Below are 22,669 nucleotides of genomic sequence, written 5' to 3' on the forward strand. Positions count from 1 at the left end.
TTGCGCAAAGTACTCAAATGCCTCATTATAAATTAAGTGTATATTGGAGGCAGAATTTGACCTGATCATTTTAAGCAGGAACTAAAATAGTCTTAACCTGGGATGCCTGTGCCTGCTGGGACAAAGTCATTACAAGCTATAAACGTCTAGCTGGAGTAGTAAACCCTGAAAACCAGGATGGGAACAGGTTGGAGGTTCATGGAATGTGGAATGCCCAAACCTGGTCCATAACATAAAATCGGAGTCTGCAGTCTTCTGGGGCTAAATATTGGGCCAAAATAGAATGTCTGAGTACAGGTGTATAATAATTTTGTCTTTGTTGAACCCCTTTCTTAATTGGTAGCTATAGGGTCCACTTTCCATCACTAAAGTGCAAGGCCAGTGACTCAATTTCCATATTTGTGGCAATAAGAGCATGCCATGTGATCTAGACCACTAATAACTCTAGACTGGAGAAGGAAGGCCTAGAAATAACTCATTTTGGCAGAAGTGACAGTGGCAGCAGCATCCAGTGTCTAGTGACAACAGTGTCCACGGGGCTTCCAGTGTCATTTCTATGTCTTGTGGAGGTAGGGGAGAGGTTGTCAGTGGTAGCAGTCCAATGTACCCTGACCAGACATGTAGATTTGACTGTCTGATCTCTTAATCTCTCTTGGTTCTGGCTCATTTCTTGCAGCTGGTTCTTCAGGCTTCTCATCAATTCTAGGAACTACCTATCAGTCTGCCAATAGATTGCTTATCTGCTTAAGATAAAGTTCATTTCAGTTGTCTGCATCCAAGAATCTTGACTACTGTAGGGCAAATGGAAGAATCACAGTGTGGGGCAAATCTGAGGTCAAAGCTGTCAGAGACTTGAAGAGGAAGTAAAGGAGGGGAGCACAGTAAATATGTTGACGGTCCAGAAGAAAATGTGTAGATAATATACATTTGAGATTGAGGCCTTGCCTTGACAAACCACTTCTTGTCTTGAAGACACACTCTTCAACCCAGCTTCTCACAGAAACCAAAATCTCAGCTGATGGCAGAAGGCTGGAACCAGAGTGAGAAGGTTGGTTGCAACAAAGAGTAAAATGCTTCGTTAGGGGATAACCTAAGGCAGCTAAAATACCCAGACCCATTGCTATGGTAATCTACCCACATAATAATTGCAGGTTATTTGCATATCTGGATTCCCTTTCATAGCCAGGGGATGGTGTGAAGTCAGTGCTAAAGCAGTAGCAAGTGGCTGTCATGTGTCATCTCTGCCCCAAGTGGTTCTGAAATTGGTTTAAAGCTTGAGGAGCCTTCATTCTTTTTGGGATAGAGGATAAGAATCCTAACAGAATTCGGGGCTGGAACTCGAACGCTGACGTCGACTCCTGAGCCGGGCGCTGCCTCTCGCCTGAATGGCGGGTCCTCGGGCCGCCCTCCTCAGCGCACCACCCCTGGGTTCCCTCCTGGGTCCGCAGTGGAAACACTGACCTCTCCCTTCTTGACCCCTAGCCCGCCCTTCCCTGCCTCCTTCCCTCCTGTCGCCCTCTCTTCTGGCGCCGCTGCTCCCGGAGGAGCTCCCGGCACGGCGATGGGTTCTCGGGCCTCCACGTTACTGCGGGACGAAGAGCTCGAGGAGATCAAGAAGGAGACCGGCTTTTCCCACAGTCAAATCACTCGCCTCCACAGCCGGTTCACCAGCCTGGACAAAGGAGAGAACGGGACGCTCAGCCGGGAAGATTTCCAGAGGATTCCAGAACTTGCCATCAACCCATTGGGGGACCGGATCATCAATGCCTTCTTTCCAGAGGGAGAGGACCAGGTAAACTTCCGTGGATTCATGCGAACTTTGGCTCATTTCCGCCCCGTTGAGGATAATGAAAAGAGCAAAGATGTGAATGGACCCGAACCTCTCAACAGCCGAAGCAACAAACTGCACTTTGCTTTTCGACTGTATGATTTGGATAAAGATGAAAAGATCTCCCGTGATTAGCTGTTACAGGTGCTACGCATGATGGTCGGAGTAAATATCTCAGATGAGCAGCTGGGCAGCATCGCAGACAGGACCATTCAGGAGGCTGATCAGGATGGGGACAGTGCCATATCTTTCACAGAATTTGTTAAGGTTTTGGAGAAGGTGGATGTAGAACAGAAAATGAGCATCCGATTTCTTCACTAAAGGAGACCAAACTGTTCCTTGCGGTCTAGTATTTAAGAACTGGAACTTGAAAGTCCTCCTTCCACCAACTCCACCTCCACCCCCTCATTCCCCTTCTCCCAAAGTACTACTGCTGTTGCATGACAACCCCAAATATGTTCTGTCAACACAAACCTGCCTTTGGTGTATAAACAGGGCATTACAGAATGGTACACCCTATCTGTTTCTGTTCAGTATCCATTCACTAGTTCTTCATTTATAAATACTTCCCTATTCTGCCGCTGAATGCCACACATCCATCCAGTCTGAGAAAGTGAGAGAGGCAATCATGCCAAGAACAAGCCAGCAAAGCTCTTTCACCGGGTGTAGAATGTAGCCCTGCTGCTTTCCCTCCAGCGAGTCTGCCAGCATGCCTTATCCTTTTTATATGTTCTTTGCTTCCTACTTCTGTGTCATCCAACATACTGTTCACTTACTCTGGCAGTCTTTCTGCCTTTCATTAAGCCTCAAAATCTCCTCTGTTCTACTTAGCACCACAAGCTATGCCCTATATATGTATTTCTGACTTGGCAGGATAGTTCAGGGGTCTGGCAGTTTTTATTTACCTTCATTATTAAATGGGCCTCTGGGATGTTGCCTCTCCAGGAGCTTTTTGGTAACCAACATTTCTCTCAAAGTATGAGACCATCCTCTGCACTCTGCTCTGTCATCAAAGGCTGCTAAGTGGAGATACCCTTTTTGAAAGGTGGCCTTGGTGAGAGGTATGGAGTCAAGTCTTCTAGGCTGCTTGCCCACATCACTCTACCTCTGGCCTCTGATTCTCAACTTTGTACCTATGTGGCTCCTCTTGTTAGTGCAATGTTGACTGTTAAAAAAAAAAAAAAAAAAAACAGCAGTATGCTTACAGGTTTGCTTAGTTTGGGGACACTGTAACTACCAGAATGGCTGCTCTGACAATATGCCTAGGGACTTTCTCATGGCTTTTATTAACAAGGAGGCTGGGCACCCTATAAAGCCTCATGCATTCACACCTTTGCAGCATGGTTTATGCCTCAGTGTTATGTGCACTGGAATGTTTTCCACTTCACATTTCCAAGTAGAAAGATTAGTGTTATGGAAGTGCCTAATATCCCAGTCCAAATTTATTTATTTATTTATTTATTTTTTGAGACAGAGTCTTGGTCTGTCGCCCAGGCTGGAGTGCAATGGTGTGATCTCCGCTCACTGCAACCTCATGTGAGCCACCGCGCCTGGCCCCAGTCCAAAATATTTAAAGATTGCTTCCTTAGTGTCTTGAAGTTTTGCACAAAAATTTTTTTTTTGAGACAGAGTCTCACTCTGTCGCCCAGGCTGGAGTGCAGTGGTGTGATCTTGGCTCACTGCAACCTCTGCCTCCTGGGTTCAAGCAATTCTCCCACCTCAGCCTCCCAAGTAGCTGGGTTTACAGACGTGGCCACCATTCCTGGGTAATTTTTGCATTTTTAGTAGAGACGGAGTTTCACCATGTTGACCACGTTGGTCTTGAACTCCAGATCTCAGGTGATCCTCCGACCTCGGCCTCCCAAAGTGCTGGAATTACAGGCATGAGCCACCACGTTCAGTCACAAAATTCTTTATGAAATTTACACTTGGCAAATATTAATAATGGAAGCCATAGTCTGCTCCTAATACATGTCCAAAGCATTGATTATTGTATCATTAGCTGCCTGGTTACATTAGCTCCCTAGCTTCTTGTATAGACCACTGCTAATCCCTTAAAAACAAGAGGTCTGGCACTAGTAGCACAACCTAAGGTGGCATTACAGGTCTTTGAGCAAGCCACAGCAACTTTTCTGCCAAAGTCAGTAGACTTCAGTGAATCAGGCTGTTGCTATCCTAATGTATGTGTCTATGAGTCTATTTATCCACACATCTGCCCTTGGCTGACTTTCTCTGACTCATTGCTTGCTTGCTTGTTTCCTTGCTTTGGAAAACTATTGAAGATGTGTAGGTAATTCTTTAGGAAGGGGATTGCTACAAAAATACCACTGCAAAAGGGTGGAAAAGGGTGGAGAACAGGGGAGTAGCCTGGCTGGATGGCTCAAATATAAATAAATGAGGAATTCTTTATGAGTATCAGTCACACTTTGTGATCAAGTGATGTAAAAGGGAAGAATGTCTGATACTGATCTATTAGAGAGGTACTTTAGAGGCTTCTTGATTGGCATAAAGTTCCTAAGGTTATAGCTTTTCCCTCCTTTTGGCTGTATAGCAAAGTGTTTTAATCCAAGGTTGTGCCTTACTGTTCCATTAAAATTGTATCTTTGATCCATCAATAAATACTTGTGGTTGAAACAAAAAAAAAAAAAAAAAGAATCCTAACAGAACTCACCCCCAGCCATCACTAGTCAGAGAGTGAGCCTTCTGGCAGAGTAGGGTAGTGAAAGGCATGGGCTCCAGCAGCAGTAACCTGAGTCATGTCCGAGGTGACAGAGAAGAAAATAAACCAGAAGGCCAGAATCTGGGAGGACTGAGAACCGGTAGGAAAAGGAGGGTGGGAAGGTGTTTATGAAGTAAGACAAAGGCTGGAGGTATTAGTGCTCTATGGGCACAGTTCCATGTGATGATGGCTGAGGGAGTGGGCTTGAGGGTGATTCTCCAGGCCCAGCCCCAGACATCTCAGGGAACTAACATTGCCTCTTTTGATTCACAGTGATAATAAATAATTAACAATTGTTTGTTATAATTTATATAATATAATGATATGTTACATATATCACTTTATTATAAAAATATATTTATATATTATAAAAATATATAGCTATAGATAATAGTATATATTACTATTATAGTTATAGATAGTAGTATATATTATCTATAACTATATATTTAGTTATATATGTTGCATATATAATATAATAATCCTAATTTGTCACTATATTATTTATAATAAAAATTTAAAAATCCAATTTTTGCCTTCTGATACCATTCTGAACCTGGAGTAGCCTCTTAAGGGGCAAAACTCGCTGCCATTTAGTGAAGTAAATTTAGATGAGAGTCTTTTAAGATATATATTGAGCCAGGCCTGCCCTACCCAACCCTTTTAAATAATATATTGAGCCAGGCCTGCCCTACCCAACCCCATCTTGGGACAGGAAGAAGGTAACCCACTGTAAGAGCAAGTTTGGTGTCCCCTTCTCCCTCTACAGCTTGATCCCTTGGTCAGGGACTGTGGCATCTTGGAGCTTCAAGGAGAGACAAGGCCTTAAGGAGAGAAGGGGCATTTTGGGATAAGATTGTCATACCTTCTATCACTGTCCTCTCATAAAACCTGCTCTAGCATGCTCTTGCCAAAAGCAAACTGACCAGTGCTTAAAATGCAAGTCAGGAACAGTGCATGAGCAGTCATGCAGGATGACAGTGGGTGAGGTGATCTGTCCTTAAATCAGGCATAATGTCCTCTTGCCTCCATACATATCAGGACATCTGAGGAGCACTTCCTGTACCCTGGGCAGGATATTTTAAGTTAGCTGCCTCAAAGTAGAAAATAAAACTCAACAAGATTTTATCTTGTTTTTAATTTCTATGTCTCCCTGGCAGCTGTAACATTATACATAGTAAATATCTAGGTTAAACCAAATAGTCACATGGGAAAATGATGTTTCACACCTCTATTTTGGAATTATGTGCAAAATTTGCCACATCTCTCTTGTTGAATAATAGAGTTAAATTGATAACTACCCCAGCTGAACATGATGATCTATAATTAAGTTATTAGCCATTGTTCTGTTGCATAAAAACATTTTATTTCTCAACGGGGGTAAAATCTATAGTAAAGATTGTGCTTTGCAAGTCGTTATTTATCACTGGCTTATGTAAGGTTGTAAAAAACAGATTAAAAATGGCTAAAAAAAGAGTGAATACTTAGAGAAATTATTAGGTCTTCTGTTAAAAAAAAAAACTTTTATGAAAAGTTAGATTTAGTTCCTAATAGAAGAGTAAAACCAAAAGAAACTTGCTTCCTCCACACCTGAGCTCTGCAGTCCTGTGGCATATATTATCCATGCTTAAAATTCCCCCCTTTGTGCTAAAGCATTGTCAGAGCAAGTAGAGCTGGCAATGTACTATCCTACCTCCCTTTATTTTTTATTCCTCTTCACTTTTCTCCAACTCCCCATTGCTTATCATCTAGTTCTCCCTCCTGCCTTCTCTATCCTCTTTGCCTTTTTGTTTTCTGCTTCCTTCCTCTTTCTCTATAGGCTTTGGGCTTTCTCTCTTTTCTTTCTTCCTTATCTCCTTCTTACTCCTCTCTCCTTCAGACAATGCTGCCTTGTGATTATGAAGAGCATGGGCTCTGGAAGCGGATTAAGGCTTCCAATGTTGGTTCTGCCATTCAAACTGGGGTAAGCTACTTCATCTTAAACATGTGTATCAATCAGGTTTCAACCAGAGAAATAGAGATGCTACTATGGGAGGCACTGGGGAGGAGAGGGTCTGAAGGGGGAGCTAGAAGATCAGAGGGGCCACCCATCAGTTCACCTGAGAAGGCAGACATGCCCAGCTGCTGAAATAGGACTGTGAATAGGGAGCTGGTGGAGAAATCTATGGGGGGCTGTTGCCGCAGAAGGTTCACATTCAAGTATAAGGCGGCACTGCAATTAATCAGCGGTGCCAGAGGCCCCCCAAAGTGGCAGGATGTAGAGTGGAGGAGAGCAGACAACTGGAGCCCACTGGCACCTCTATGTCCACCCACTGCTGTATCGAACGATGACGATCTTCAGAGAGTAATGGCTGCTGCTTTACTTCTGTCTTCCAAATCTCCTGCAAATTCTACTTTTGGCAAAATCAACCCCAGAATCATATGGGGGAGAGGATTCTGGAGAACCTAGGTCTAGCTTAACTGATTGGAGGAGTAAAAATCACCACGTGAATCATTAAAAAATTTAGTTATTCAGAGTTCATAGCTCTTGGGGATGTTGTGGAAAATAAATGAAATTTAATACATGCAAAGAAAGCACTAATCACAGTCTGACACATAGTAAGCACCCAATAAATGTTGTCATTTATGCTTTGCTTTCAATCCATTTCCTCTCATTATACTCTTCTACCTAAGCACAATTATCAAATTTATCAATGTCCATTGCCAAATTTATCAGATACATTGGTATGTATCATCAATGTTCAGGATAATTAGTGAATGATTGTGGGATGTGTAACAATAAAATAGGTATTTATTGAACACTTAGTAGGTAACATACAATATACTTTTACATGCTTTAGCACACATGATATTTATAGCAATCTTGTGACCATCATCATTCACATTAAAACATGAGGAAACTGAGGTAGAGAGATTATTTACTTGCCCCCAAGTTACACAGGATTAAACACAGTGCCAGTTTACACTGGAGTAATGTAAACCCACCATTCCAAATACTCTGTTCCCATTAAGAATAGGAATACCTCCTGTAGGAAGATTATCTTCAGAAACACAGCACCTTCAAAACTTACAACAGATCTTTTTTATTGTTATAGTTCCTTTTTTGTTGTTATAGTTTCACACAAAATTTGGGCAAATTATAAATCTGCCCTGTATGGTTTGAAATAAGACCAGTGGTCAGAAAGAACTTGGTATGAGGCAGTGTTTGACAAAGTAGCCTTGCTCATGCCAACAAAAAGAAGTAGTTGGGAAGAGAGATGGAGAAAAGCTGAAGAAAGGTTAAAGTTGGCTTATAATCAGATACAATTTTACAACCTAAAACATTAAAAACTTGCTCCAAATAGACTCCTAGTCCTCTTTAAAGCATGGCCTGTGACTTTTACTGGAATAAAAAGTTCCTTAAATTAATTACAGCCAGTAGTTCTCTTACCCTAGCCCTAAGCTCGAGTTGTCTCCTAAAGCAGAAACTCCAAATTGGCAGCTCTACAGATTGTACAGAGTGGGCTTGCGCAATCTTTTAAAACTTAGAAAAAAAAAGGAAATCTAAATGTTTTCAGATGGGGCTTATCACAGTTTCTAATCATCTCTCCTTATCTCTCTCTGAGCCTTCCTTCGCTTATTGATGCTACATGCCGCAATCTAGAAGGCATGTGAGCTTCCAACTCCTGCAGAGTCATGATTTCTAGGACAGATTTCAAAGGGATTGGCTGGTCCTGAATTTCCACATGGAAATCAACAGAGACAAGGGGCATGAACCTTCCCAATTCTATTTCTACTCATCTGACCCCTTCCTTCCCAGCTCATTCCTAAAAGTTCTTTATGGATAAACTTGTTGTGTGGCATTCTGACAACTGCTAGGTTTACCTTCAGTTGGTATGAGGCAGTGTTTGACAAAGTAGCCTTGCTCAAGCCAACAAAAAGTAGAAGTAGTTGGAAGCAAGACCTGAATTGCTCAAAAAACCAAGTGATGAAACCATACAATTTCACCTTTGTCAAATGTTACATACATTTTGTAAGTGAAAACTCCTGAGACATAAAGGCTAAGCACTGACAGAGTGAAACAGAAAACTTAAGATTTGTTCATAAGTAGGCACAGGTGCAATCTCTGCAAATACACTTGGAAAAGGGTTAATTGTGTACTTATCAATTTGTAGGGCTTGAAGTTTTAAAGTGTGGTATTAGGGAAATATTTGATTTCCTAGAGTTTCGAACACATGTGGTATGAAAACTTGAAGGTACTATATGATAAATCATAATGTTTTAGCTATGTTGACAAGCAAAAGCTGGATTTGGTATTTTATGATAAAGATTGACAAAAATTTGTGGCATAATTTAAAACACCTGGGTGTAGTTAAGGTATCCATAGATTTATTGAATAGAATCTTCCTTTTTTATAAAGATATGGAGATAAATGGGATTATAGAGTCTAGATCGCTAAAAGGAGACATAAAATCTTGCTCTTTATAACAGAAACCTCGTAGGAATTTACATTTGTAAATTTCTTCTAGTGTGCTCAGTTTCCTGGTATGTGTACCTGAATCTGAGCATCTGCCCCATTCCTTTATATCTTCACCATTCTCTTATGCTTTTTCTGAAACTTATATAATTAAAGATGCTTTTGCTTGTATGGGTATTTAAATCAAATTATTGCTTTAAATTAAGTATAAATGTTATAATTTTGTTTTCCTAACTCCTGGCAATATTCTGATTTTTGCTTTCACAAACAAAATACTTGTTTACAGTTTACAGAATGAGATGACTGTAAATAGAGTCTTCAATTTAAAAAAAAGCTTAATTGTTGAAATTAAAGAATCTCACCAAACATATTGAATATTATTCATTTGGAAAACTATATCAATTTACACACAATTACAATTCCAGAATGTGTGCAATCATGCACTTAACATAATTATGGAAATTAATACAAATCCCAATTCCTCATACACTAATGATGGCTTCTAGAGCACATTATATCTTTCCCATTTTTATCCAAGGGATAGTGCATAGAGGCCTGGCCTGTGTAAAAAATGCACTTTTAGAAAAGTATATATTCCCAATTTCAAGGATTCTTTTGAGTACTCAGGAAAGCATATAAAACTATATATAGACCCTTACAAATCAAAGCAGACAAATTATTTTGTTATTTATTTTAAAAGAAAAAGAGGTGAAATATTTGGCTTAAGCTCAGTCATCAAGGGGGAATAGTTTTAGAGGAAAGAGGTTTAAGTTGCACAATTAATATTATCAAAGGCACCAATAATAATGATCTGACTCATTTTGGAAAAATAATGCTGTCTTTGGGCTAGAATTTTAGAATTGCTTGAGTTGTGCTAGTAGAATTTTCTACAATGATGGAAATGCTGCATATTGTGCACTGTCAAATATAGTAGTGAACAGCAATGTGTGACTATTGAGCATCTGAAATGTGGCTAGTGCAACTGAGGAAGTGGATTTTTAGTTTTACTAATTTTAATTAATTTAAGGGTAAATTTAAATACATATGGCTAGTGGCTACTGTATTGAACAGTGGAGTTCTAAACTGTTATTGATAAAACTCTGCAAAATTTCTGTAATTTACTCACTTATTCATGGACGTATTTATACATATTTTTACATTTGTTTATTAATTCTACAAATATTTATTGATTGCCTTCTTTGTTCCAGGCACGGAGAATATAATGGTGAGCAAAACTGACCAAGGCCCTACTCTCATGGGATTTATATAGTCTCATGGAATACATGGATACCAATCAAATAATCACACAGCTGGTAGAAATTAGAAGAACTGAAGGTTGTAAGATTATCCTGTGTGGTGATTTCTGTGAGGAAGTCCAGGCTTTGTAACCTCTTTAAAGTCTTCTGATTGTCCACCAGGAAATGACCTCTGACCTGAGATCTAAAAGATGTTTGGCTGTACCAAATGGATGGATTTTATCAGTTGACACTACAGAGATCAAACAAGGTTGGTAGGAACAAATTTAGATAATTATCATACTGACTACATATGTAAGCAAAACAACTGTTTCTCTGTAGAAAGAAGAATATCAGGAGCATCGTGGCTTAGAATTACTAAAGCTGTCAAAACGGAAAGTTGAACTGATCACAGTACAGCCAGGGAGTTTCCAAGTCATTTTGACTCACAGTGTGTAAGGCAGAGGTGCCCTTAAGAGCTTCCTTCTCTGTTATTGAAATAAGGTATAGAAAACTCATATATGCACACACACATCACACACATACACACCCACACACAGCTGGGTGTAATTAAGAGGAAAGTAGTCAGATGAATTACATTTTCTTAAAGAAATATTTTGAGATGTTCTTGGAAAAATATATCCCTACCGAATAGCTAGGTTTCTGACATAGACAAAATATGTCTTTTGCAAACATACCATAAAAAAACAGCACTGATCTCTTCCATTTGGATATTTCCCAGTGCCTTAAGGTTACCCAGGGAAGTAGTTGCTCTGAGGGTTTAGGAAACAAAGTTGTCCAAAATGATCATAAATAGGGATTGAAATCTAGTTTGCATGTAGAATTCCAATCCCGCTGGAAGTTCTAGCTGATAATCTAATTTAACCATGAAATGATATATGATAATTTGAAAATAATTATGCACTTTCAGATGAGGAGCCACTGAAGTACCGCAATACAGAATTAAAGTAGCATGTGACACTCCAATTTTGCCTGCTGTAATTTTAATTTGGGGTTGGAGTCAGAGTGGCACTGCCTCTTCAAAACATCCTGATGCTAGTAACATATCTGGGCAGAATATCTAAGACAGATATACTCTCTCATCTTCAAAAGTGTGCAAAACTATTTTGAGTACCTCCCCCACTGTAACATTTCATGAATCGGCCCAGTTTTTATGGAATGCTGCCAGGTGGCTGAACTGTATCCTTCACCCTTTCTTCTCCCTTCTTGATAGGCCTGAGAGTATGTGAATTAAGTGACATGCATAATAACTATAACAAAATTATATCGCATTCAATAGAAATCACTACATAACACACCTGAATATTCTGGGGGTTTGTGCTACATAGAGCCAGTGAGAACTCTTGGGTCGATGCCGTATTGAATGCTTTTGCCTCACCTACATGAGACAGATTGATACCATGTCGTTCCCTGGGCCTATGTGTAAAATCTCCATCCCATCACAGAGTGTATTCACACACACTCCAATGCTCCATGAGTCCACGTCTGCAGATCCCCTGAAGCCTCTGAACGTTATCAATTGTACTGAATTCAATTTTCTTTCAAACATACACGAATTGTTTTCATGAGGATATGTGCCCAGTCCTTGCCCAGAGGTAGGCATTGCTACTAGGCAAGTCCCTGGGTTATTACCCTGTGTTCACCCTTTCTGACTTGTGGCTTTACATTAAAGAGATCTTGTTGAGTAGGCTTGTGTGTATGGAGGGGGAGACAGGGAGAGTCAGTTCATTTCACTCTGGTGGTCACTAATGTCCCTCCAGGCCCAAACCATTATCATACATTCTGTAGCCACTTACATGTGTACGTGTAAATGACTTGTGGAAGTCCTACAGGTAAGTTAGCTTGTGCAACATTTTAACTTTTTATAATGCAAAATTTCAAACATATCCTAAAGCAGACGCACTAGTGTAATGAAGTTCTATGTACTGCCATCACTTAGCTTTCACACGATCAACTTATGGTCAGTCCTATTTCATTTACAGCCAGCCCCACCTATTCACCCCTTTATTACACAGCAAGTCTTCACTTAACTTCATCCATAGGTTCTTGGAAACTGAGAAACAATGTGTAAGAAAACCAATTTTGCCATAGGGTAATTGATATATAAACAAGAGTTACATCCCTAAAAATAGAATTACCATTCCAGTCAGCAATTCCACTACTGGGTATATTCCCAAAGGGAATAAATCATTACATCAAAAAGATACCGGCATTCACATGTTTATTGTAGCACTATTCACAGTAGCAAACATACGGAATCAACAATGGAGGACCGGAGAAAGATGAGGTGTATATACACCATGGAATACTCAGTTATAAAGAAAGAATGAAATCATGTCTTTTGCAGCAACATGGATAGAACTGGAGGCCATTATCCTCAGTGAAATAACTCAGAAATAGAAGGTCATATACCCCCTGTTCTCATTTGCATGTGGAAGCTAAACAGTGGGTGCACATGAACACACAGAGTGGAATAACAAACACTGGAGACCCCAAAATGTCAGAGGGTGGGAGAGGGGTGAGGGTTGAAAATGTACTAGGAGCCTAGACTTCACCACTATCCAATATATACATGTAAGAAATCTGCACCTGTACCCCCTAAATGTATAAAAATAACATTTTTTAAAAGAGTTAAGTTTCTATGGCATATTTCTGGTCACAGAAACATCACCAGATTTATAAATAAAGACCCTAAACACTTCTAATATTAAACACTGAAATAAACGTGAGCCATCCCTACATTTAAGGAAGATTAATAGAAACAAAGTAACTACCCAATTTTGGTGAATCACTGAGTGATGGTAGTCACAGAGGTAGTGGGTTAAATCAAAGAATAAATGTTTGCAAAGCACAAATCGTAAGGAGCATCTTCTCCCACCAATACAGTTCAAAATCAAACAAGGACAAATCTGGTGGGCTTGCTAAGTGCTTTTGTGCTGCATCATTTGTTGCTGTGCATTTGTGTGATTATTGAACACTTTTCAGATTTTTATTTTATAATAACTTGTATTCATTTATTCATTTTCCAACCTGCATATTCCAGTTCAGGGTCACAGGTGGTTGGAGCCTATGTCAGCACCTCAGAGCACAGAGATGGAAACCAGCCCTGGACAGGACACCATCCCATCGCAGAGTGCATTCACACACACTCCAATACTCATTCACATGGGGACCATTTAGATGCACCCGTTCACCTGATGTGCACATCTTGGGATGTGGGAGGAAACTGAAGTAGGAGTACCCAGAGAAAACCCATGCAGACATGGGGAGAACACGCAAATGCCACACAGACAGGGGCCCTGGCACGGAGTCCATTTTGTTTCTCATCAACGTTGTAACAATGTTGAACGAAACGACATTATCCGGGGACCTGCTGCATTTTAAAACAAATTCATGAATAGTTTGCACTTGGATGGAGCAGTTAATAGAGGAGGCCATTTTCCCCCAAAGCCTTCTTTGATCCTTTGCTCCTCAGTAGGAAGTAATGGCCACCCTTGAGACTCCCCAGCATTTTCTCCCTATTTTTCTTCTGGCACCTACTGTTTCTTGCCTGGAATTATAGGTCTTTTTGTATATCTCTCTTTCCTATTGAACCCTAAGCTCCTTGAAGGCAGGCTCCATGACTAACTCATACAGCATTCAATAAATATTTATTGAATGAAGGAAGGAATGTATAAAGATGGGTTACAATGATTGAAATCCAAATTTAGATCAAGACAGATCCATACCCAGCACTGGGAATCTCTTTATTCTGTGATTTGATCTGGCTTCTGTTTATAGATCTTAATTAAGTACAGACTTTGAGTTTCTTGCAAATGCCAATAAAACCTCTAGGCAAAATATGTTTATCTCGAATTGAATGAAGAAAGAACTAAATATGACAGAAGATATATTTGTTATTTATGATAATATAAAAGAAGCAGTTTCATGTAGCTATGTATTAAAGGACACAAACTTGAAAATGGAAATCTATATTTTTGCATGAAATATTGAAAGAAATTTGGAAAGGATGAACTTCCATGTGAAAATAAACTTTAGGGTCAGGTAGACCTGGCTGCAAATTCCAGCCCTGTCACTTTGCTATACGACCTTGAGTAAGTTACTCAGCCTCTCTGATCCTTACTTTCCTAATCCATAAAAATGGGAAGAATTTTTCCTTGCTTCTCAGGATTGCGAAGAATTAAATGAGGTAGCATATGTGAGATCTCCCAGCACTGTCTCTCATGGAAAATTGGACCTCCCATGTGTTGGTAATAATTCTAACCACCACTTATTCAGAGCTTACTATGTGCTGGCACTGGATTAAGCAGGATACAAGTATTGTTTTAATTAGTCCTCACAGTAACTTTGAGGATGGTGTTAGTATTTTCATTTTGCTCATGAGGAAACTGAGGTCTAGAAAATTAAGTAACTTGCTCAAGGTCACACAGCTAGTTAGAGCTAGGGCTCTAACTAGAAGATTTGGTCCCGAGTCTTTATGACATGGAAGTGGAATTCTTTGCTCCTACTGTGCTGCCTAACTTTCTTTCATTATAATTTCTTTGAAACTGGCCAGCAGGGTGGCTCTCACATCTGTAATCCCAGCACTTGGGAGGCTGAGAAGAGTGGATTGCCTGAGCTCAGGAGTTTGAGACTAGCCTGGGCAACATGGCAAGACCCTGTCTCTATTTAAAAAAAATTTTTTTGTTGTTGAAACTTTGCATAGAAAAGGACTTAAAACTTTAGGGAAAATGTCTTTCAATCACTCACTGCTGTTGCAATCATTTAAAATAGAATCTGAGAAATATACAACTTTGAGTAATTGGGAGCTTTTGAAAGTGGGAGAGTAAATAGTAGAGGAATGAACATTTGAAGACCATATTCATTTTTATTTTGAACACTTATAGGAATAGTGATCTGGTAGAAAATTAATACATTTAATCAAGGCATGCAGAATGTACAGAGACTTTTTTGGTAACACTTATTCCAGTGATGTAGTAGGAAAATATTCCTAAAGGCACAACTCAACTTCCAGCAGACATCTATAGAAATAGCAGCATCAAAAATGTATACAATTTATAAAATTTGGAACATTTTCTGAAGATCTTAAGTAAAAAATTTAATATTAGTAAAGTTTTAGAAAGTATTTAGAAAATTTAGTATTAGTAAAGTTTTTTAGAATAAATATAGAATAGGTGTTTGTTGGATTACATGAAGGATGAGGCATAAAATGCCCAATATATCCAGTCATTCAGAATCTGAGGCAGTATCCAGGGCTTAATTAGGAGTTCTGGCATTTCCTAAATCTATTCGTTCCATTAGTTATCCCAGCACAAACGTCTAGAAAAGCTTCTACTAAAATATTCAGGTTGATTATTGGAAGCTGTCATTACTGTTCTCTTTGAATGAAAATATTTAAAGGATTTGTTCCAGAAAATGCAATCTAGCCAGGAACTCTGTCTTTAAGGTGGGACAGGCATGGCTAGTCCCTACAAGCTTCCGTGATCCAAGTACAGATTTACTGTAGTAAAGAAAAATCTGAGTCAAATGTCTGAAAAACAGGGTGTGATTTAGCTAAAAGTGCCAATTTTGTTACAGCATGTTTGGAAAAGTTGCCCCCGAACCGGCTGTCATGAGTATTTCTTACATTAAAATAATTCCCACTGAACTTTTTGAAAGTAAATAGCTGGTATCCAAGAATCTCCCAAAATAAGCCATTGGAAAGTCTCATGAGGACAGGAATCTTTGTCTCTGGCTCTCACCATAAACCCGTGTTGAGTGTGAAATGAGAGGGAAATTATCTCTGCCACAGTTCAGCCATACCAGGAGTCTGGCTTTGTGTTTGTTCTTACATTTGAAAGCTTTCCCTTAACAAACTCTCAAATTCCTGGATGGTATATGAAACATTCTTCAAATAAGTTTTGGATAATAACCTTGATATGATCCAAGTTGCATGCAGCAAATATAAACCTGCTCCAATATTATTACTGCATCTCCTAAAACTCCCCATAGATTTGAACTCTAGCAGAGATAAAGGAGACCCCAAGATGGTTTCAACTAGACAAATGTTGAATAGAACAATCGCTGCCTCCAGTTGCTCTTGACACAAGTATTTGGTGGGGTGGGGAGGAGGACAGGTTGTTGTTTGCTATTCATGGACAGGCTCTTTTCTTTTTTATTCTGCAGACAATGATAACTAATTAATACTGCAGGGTCCTCAAGGTAGGGCACATGGGTCAGGTCCTCCGTACCTGGACTTCTAATCATCTCAGATAAGGAGAAAGAGGAAGGAGCAGTAGCCACCTGCCTTTAATAGATTTGTTGCTTGGTTTTCTGGCAGGGCTCTGCCAGTCCACTTTGGCTTGGGTGTGGGGTGGGCAACTTCTCACCAAGACGTCCTCAGGAAGAGAAAGTCTTGGGAGGAGGGGCAGCATGATAGATGAACCATTGGGTTGAAAAATCCAAATATGTTCATCCTTGGTCTCATCTTTAATGTAAGCAGTTGAGAAATTAAGTTGCTCCCTCTGTGTTAGAGTGCCTCAGTTACCCCAAATTTAACCATCAGCAGAGAGCACACGTACATCCCAGGGGCTGCTGCTAGCAGCAGAAGATAATGCTTTTGCATACATTTCTAAGCACAGTGTGAAATGAGTCCCTAGTGGGAGGAAGCATGACCAATGAATATCAGATGTTCAGGCTTTCTGTGTGACTCCAGCCAGGGGCAGGGCTGCGGGTAGGTTAAGACAGGGTTTAGGGAAAGAAAGGAATTTGAAGGCAACCAGAGCTCCTGCTTAACCAACCCCACAGTATAAAATGCATAAAGAGGCAAGTGGGAAGGAGGATGAGTGGGAGGCAGTGGGATAAAAGAGTGGGGGTTGGAGGGTGGGGAAGATCTTTCCAAGCCATATATGAGAGCTCTTGTTAACTGGCCTGACCACTCACCAGCAGGGTGACCTTGGGCATGTTACTTAACTTTTCTGGGCCTCACTTTCCTCATTTGTAAAATGAGGATGATAAGTGTACCTAGGTCATCAGATTCTTAATGAAGTCCAAATGAATACACGTAAAACATTCAGGTCTGTGCCTGGCAAATGGTACGTGCTCAATAAACATTAGCCCTTAGTATCTGTGGCTCAGGCTTGCTTTTATGATGTGATTTCATTAGTTTACCTACAGTTTGTACTAAGAGAGGGCTCTTTTGGAACATGCAGAGAGTGTTTTGGAATACCCAGAGAGGCTCTAGTGGGTATTACTTCATAGTTTGAATAAAATGTATGCTTGTTCAGGGAAAACTTGGAGATCCTTAAGAAATGTCTTTAAGAAGGATTACACCTGCCACTAAGTGTGAATTATTTAATTTAGTGTTTCAAATAAATAAATAAATAAATAAATAGAAAAAAGACTCTCCTTACATATGTACTCACTTAATAATATAATAGGACACTTAGGGTCTCCCTCTCTGGTTTGCTCAAAAATAAAAAGGCAATTAAAGAACTTCACAAAACATTCAGTTTCAAAAAAAAAAAAAAAAACACTGAGGCTGTGCATATCTTGAGAGCATTTCCCTTCTTCTGCAGGAATGCCTTCTCATTAGATCTCAGTTCAGCCTGCATCTGGGGGTTGGGAGGGTGCTGGTTTGAAACAGACCTCTCTGTACAAATCTACAAAGAGATATGATTTTAAAACCCACCAGAGGGAGAAAGATGGTATGAACTTCCAAATAACTACATGGTCAAGAACTCATAGGACCTGAAATTTGACATGTGATCAAGGCCAGCACAGGCTTTTGAGAAACACAGACAAAAGTTATTGTAAAGGTGATACATTAACTGGTTCAGTAAGAGAAGGAGGGCAATAATGTTTAAAAAAATTTTTTTGGATTATTTAAATCATAAGGGAGTGAGGACTTACTCCCTTATGAGATAGCTAAGAGTAACCTTAAATGTTAAACATTTAAGGCTAATTGAGATAGCTAAGCTTAACCTGTTTAGGGCTAATCTCAGGTATCTCCTTGCCAGAGCAGTCAAAACAGTTGGTACAAGGTCATTTTAGATATAAACCAGAAATAGCATGGAGGCATAATTATTATATCAAAAATACAAATCACAGCAAACACATTTTTCTAGAGACTCAGTTATGGTTTTGGTCAGGAAAAGAATCTTTGGTGTATTTTCACTAGAGTGGGGTAACCTAGGGGCGGGACTAGTACTGAAGTTACTGGAAAGTCACTATTATTTGGTGTTTCTTCCAAAGTCTATCATTAATATGTCTCTGACAGAAATTAACTCTGCAAAAAGCACTGTGGGTAATCTGGGTTTTAATCTAGGGTTTTGCAAGTTCCTACACCTGGCAGTGGCCTAAGGCACAGAAGGACCAAACTGAAGTGGGTTGTTACTAAATTGTTTGCTTTCAACTTTAGTTTTCTTCTTATTAAAAATGTTTTCAGGGCAAATAATTGCTAATGCTTCATAAATAGAAAAAAAATAAAGTTACACATCAAATTGCTGTAGTTCATAAGGAAGGAGAGAATTAAAAAGAAAAAGAAGTTGAACTCTATCATCTGAAAGTTTAAGGTCAGAACCTGGGAGCTCGGATCTTGCGCATCAGTGACAGTATGATCCTGAATAGATAAGTTAGCTTCCCTATGTAGGAAGATGAATAAGTAACGATCTTTCTGTTACACATTAGGAATCCTTTGTGAACATTTCTACTGTGTTACACAACACAAAATAAAGTGATTGCTGATTATTTGGTTTAGGTGATCAGTGAAGTTGGCCGAATCAGCCAAGATAAGCCTGAGACTCATTGTCCTTGACTTGTCTGCCTTGATTACTTACATGAGTCTTAATTAGCCAGTGGATTGCAGATTTCCTTTCACTTTGTGCTCAGCAAATTTGATGGCAGAGTTGTTTTCCTCCTTGGTGGAAATGAGCAATATTTATATTGCTAACATCTAAAAGACAATTTTAAAAGATGATTAAAAAACTAGAGAGTGGGAAATTTTAGTTTACTGAACCTCTGCTTTCTTTTTCCTTTCTCCCAAAAGGTGGCTCCTCATTTCCTTTGGTCACCTGTTTCACCTCTAAACCAATGACTCTCAAATTTAAGGGAGAATCAGGCTCACCTGGAGGCTGTGCCACACTCCTAGAGTTTCTGATTCAGCGGGTCTGGGGTGGGACCTGAGAATTTGCATTTCTGACAAGCTCCCAGTGATGCTGCTGTTGCTGCTGGTCCAGGCACCACAGTTTAAGACCCACAGAGGGAACTGGCCTCCTGTCAGTTTCTGAATCACCCCCGTGGCTGGGGATCCACCCACAGCCTTCGTCTCTGCCTTGGGCTCTTTCTTCCTTCACTGCCTGTCTCCACTTGGATCCCAGGCTTCTCTGGGAGCTCCCAGCTGGGAGCTAATGTGCAGGAGGCCCAATTCCCCCCACCCCCTCAAACACATAACTTACATGTTTTTAAATGAAAGGATAGAGAACAAGAGAGAATTACAAGCAGGAGTGAATAATGTGAAACTGAAGCTAAATATAATTGCTCTGAAACACTGTTCCTCAACCTTTTTTTTTTCCTTATCACCCTTCCCCCAAAGAAGACCTTTAGACATTTTTTTTTCCCTAATTGCACTCCACTCCAACCTTTACTCCGCTCATGAAATTTAAACTCCACAGATACACTGTATATTTGCTTATTTACTCTGGCCATTTGGAGGGCCACAGTCCATTATAATATCTAAGATTTTGTTCATCCACCGAGAACCAGTATTTGCCCCCTTGGAGATGATAACATTCCTACTGACAAATGCATTTTCTAGTCAAGCAAGGTAAAGTCAGTAAACAATGGAAAGTGTTCATGAGTTCCTCTGTAGGCACACTGCCCTTCTCAACCTTGCTCCAGCGTTACCAAGGCTTCTCTTGTCTCCTCTGAGAATGGCTTATTCTTCAATTTTCTTAGTGCTGCTTCTCTGCAGCTCTCCTTTTCAGAAAAACCCCATCCCATTCTTTTACCCTCAGGCCTAGAAAGTGATAGAAAGGGGAACAATAAAGCCACTTAAGAGATCTACAGCTCTCCGTTTTCCTTCTTAGTTCCTTACCAACTGATTTCAGGGGTGAAGCTCTGCCAAAGGGAGATATTATATTAAAATTGGTACCAGATGCTTCCCTCCTTTTGTCTGACCAGGTAGTCTCATGATACCACAACAGCATTTCCCAAGGTCTGAGTTATTCAATCAATAATAACCCCACGGGGACTTTGTCAAGATAGTCAGTGGGAAGCTCCAACCCTACAGGAAAGGTCCCCTTAAGATTTCTTCACTGCTGAGATGTGCAGAAGTTTCTCATTCTCCCTGCAAGCTTTGGATGGGTGAATATGAGAACATCTCCTTCACCTCCCTCTCCCTACCCACCCCTTCCTCTCCACACACAGACACCACAAACACACACATGCAAGCATGCACAAAGAAAACGGAATAATTCTCAGAGACTGAATAGTCTAAATTCAGGGCAAGAAACCTTTTTTTTTTCTAAATACAACTGGTAATATTTGTCCAAATTCCTGTGCCCACAAGGGAGATAGACTTTTACATTTTTTATGCAGAACACTTTCAGTTCCTTTCTCCTGTTGCCAGATAATACCCTAACTCCTGCTGTGAGAAGCCCATTAGAACATCCTGCCAAACAACAGAACTCTCTACCCCAACTAGAACTAGAGCTGGAAATTAGAGCTTTTTTCTTCACTTGGCGTCATTATTTCCTTTATTGAGCTCTAAAGTAGAAGAGGAAGCTTAGGCCTTGTCAGCCTCCTGCCCACAGTAAACACCTGGAGAGATAATGGCTGGTGGTGTGCTAGGAAAGTATTGTGCTGCCAGTCACATTTTTTAAAAATGGAAGTCTGTTTCATTGGGATGGGATATGTACTTTTGTGCCTCTTCTAAATGGAAAAATGGAATAAATATCACTTAATTTACTGAATAAGATCTTATATCTAGCACAGTTGATGGATTACCAGCCAAGACTCAAAAGAGGCAGATGGCAAATGCTCGGGCCGAAAACCATATCTCTAGCAGATCGGAAACGGTGGTTCTATTACAATAGCATCAGCCTTGTTAGTGACTCCTACTTCCAGGCCTGGGAAAGATGTTAGAGGTATCCTAATTGAGGCTGCTCATCTATACTGAGGAGTGACCCAGAGGGGCACAACCTGGTTTGTCTAGGGTCAGCCAGGTGAAACGGAAAAGAGCCAGAGCTCAAAACTAAGACCTTCCGATTCCTACCTGGATTCCTTCCTTCCTTCCTTCCTTCCTTCCTTCCTTCCTTCCTTCCTTCTTCCTTCCTTCCTCTCTCTCTCTCACAGGGTCTTGCTTGCTCTGTTGCTCGGGCTGGAGTGCAGTGGTGAGATCTCAGCCCTCTGCAACCTCTGCCTCTTGGGCTCAAGCGATCCTCCCACCTCAGCCTCCCAAGTAGTTGGGACTACAGGCGCACACCACTATGCTTGGCTAATTTTTTCTTTATTTTTTGTAGAGATGGGTTGCCCAGGCTGCTGGATGGTTCTTTTTACCATACCAGGACACTTCCTGCATTTCCTTCTTCCTTTGTTTTAAAGTCAGGATTATGGTTTCTTCACAGATATTACTGATATGTGTTAAATCTACAACAGAAAACCTGAAAGGTCTGTCTGGGTTTAGGCTCCAATTTCCTGAAGAATTAAAAGGAGCAGGATGACCTTTTTGGCTTATGAATCAGAGTGGAGATAGGAAAGACCAAAAAGGAGACCCAGAAGTTTAGGACAGCTTTCCTATGTTTTCAAGAGCCTCAGAGCAAGAACCCCAAAACATCTTCCTAGGCTGCCGCATGACCAACGTGGAAACTAAGTAAGGAAAAAAGGAAACCGGGGTGAGGGCAGGACAGATTTCCCTTTCCTTCTCGAGTTCCTCATCTAGCATGTGAAACTCTGCAAGCAAGATTCAATGACATCAGCATCTTTGGTGAAAAAGTAGACAGAAGTGGAGGGTTTATGAGAGAGGAATTAGAGACCTTGACTTGCCTGACTAATGCAACATGGGCATCCCACAGCTTACTTAGTGGAAGCAGCAACTGAAGATGGCCTCAAGTATAGGATTGGAGCCCAGATTAAGCTGTAACTTGACCTAATTCAAATTTTAAAAATAGTAAGCTTTGATTATGTGCCAGGTAAGTGTTGTAGGAAATAGACAAATATGACATGGATTCTGATTTCAAGAGGTTTATTATTATCTAGGAGAGAGAGAGAGCTGTACACAAACTACTAAGATGCAAAACAGAATGTGACTGTGCTATTAAAAAAGTTAAAAACAAAGTTCTCTGGGAGCCTGAGGCTATGGTTGCAAATGAGCTTTCAGCCAGTATCCTGTGCATCTGGGCCACCGTCAGATGTTAGAGAAGGCAGAAGTGAAG

General features: G+C 40.3%; 1 protein-coding gene across 1 annotated transcript; it reads left to right on the forward strand.

Annotated features, from left to right (window-relative positions):
• Positions 1–1,431: 1,431 nt before the first annotated feature.
• Positions 1,432–3,056, forward strand: LOC117099730 (calcineurin B homologous protein 1-like). Its single transcript, XM_033239228.1, has one exon. It carries the CDS (start codon positions 1,562–1,564, stop codon positions 1,961–1,963), a length of 402 nt encoding a protein of 133 aa, XP_033095119.1. The 5' UTR covers positions 1,432–1,561; the 3' UTR covers positions 1,964–3,056.
• The last annotated feature ends 19,613 nt before the right edge of the window (positions 3,057–22,669 follow it).

Source organism: Trachypithecus francoisi, unplaced genomic scaffold (assembly GCF_009764315.1).
Source record: "Trachypithecus francoisi isolate TF-2019V2 unplaced genomic scaffold, Tfra_2.0 Lachesis_group17, whole genome shotgun sequence".
Lineage (NCBI taxonomy): Eukaryota > Metazoa > Chordata > Mammalia > Primates > Cercopithecidae > Trachypithecus > Trachypithecus francoisi.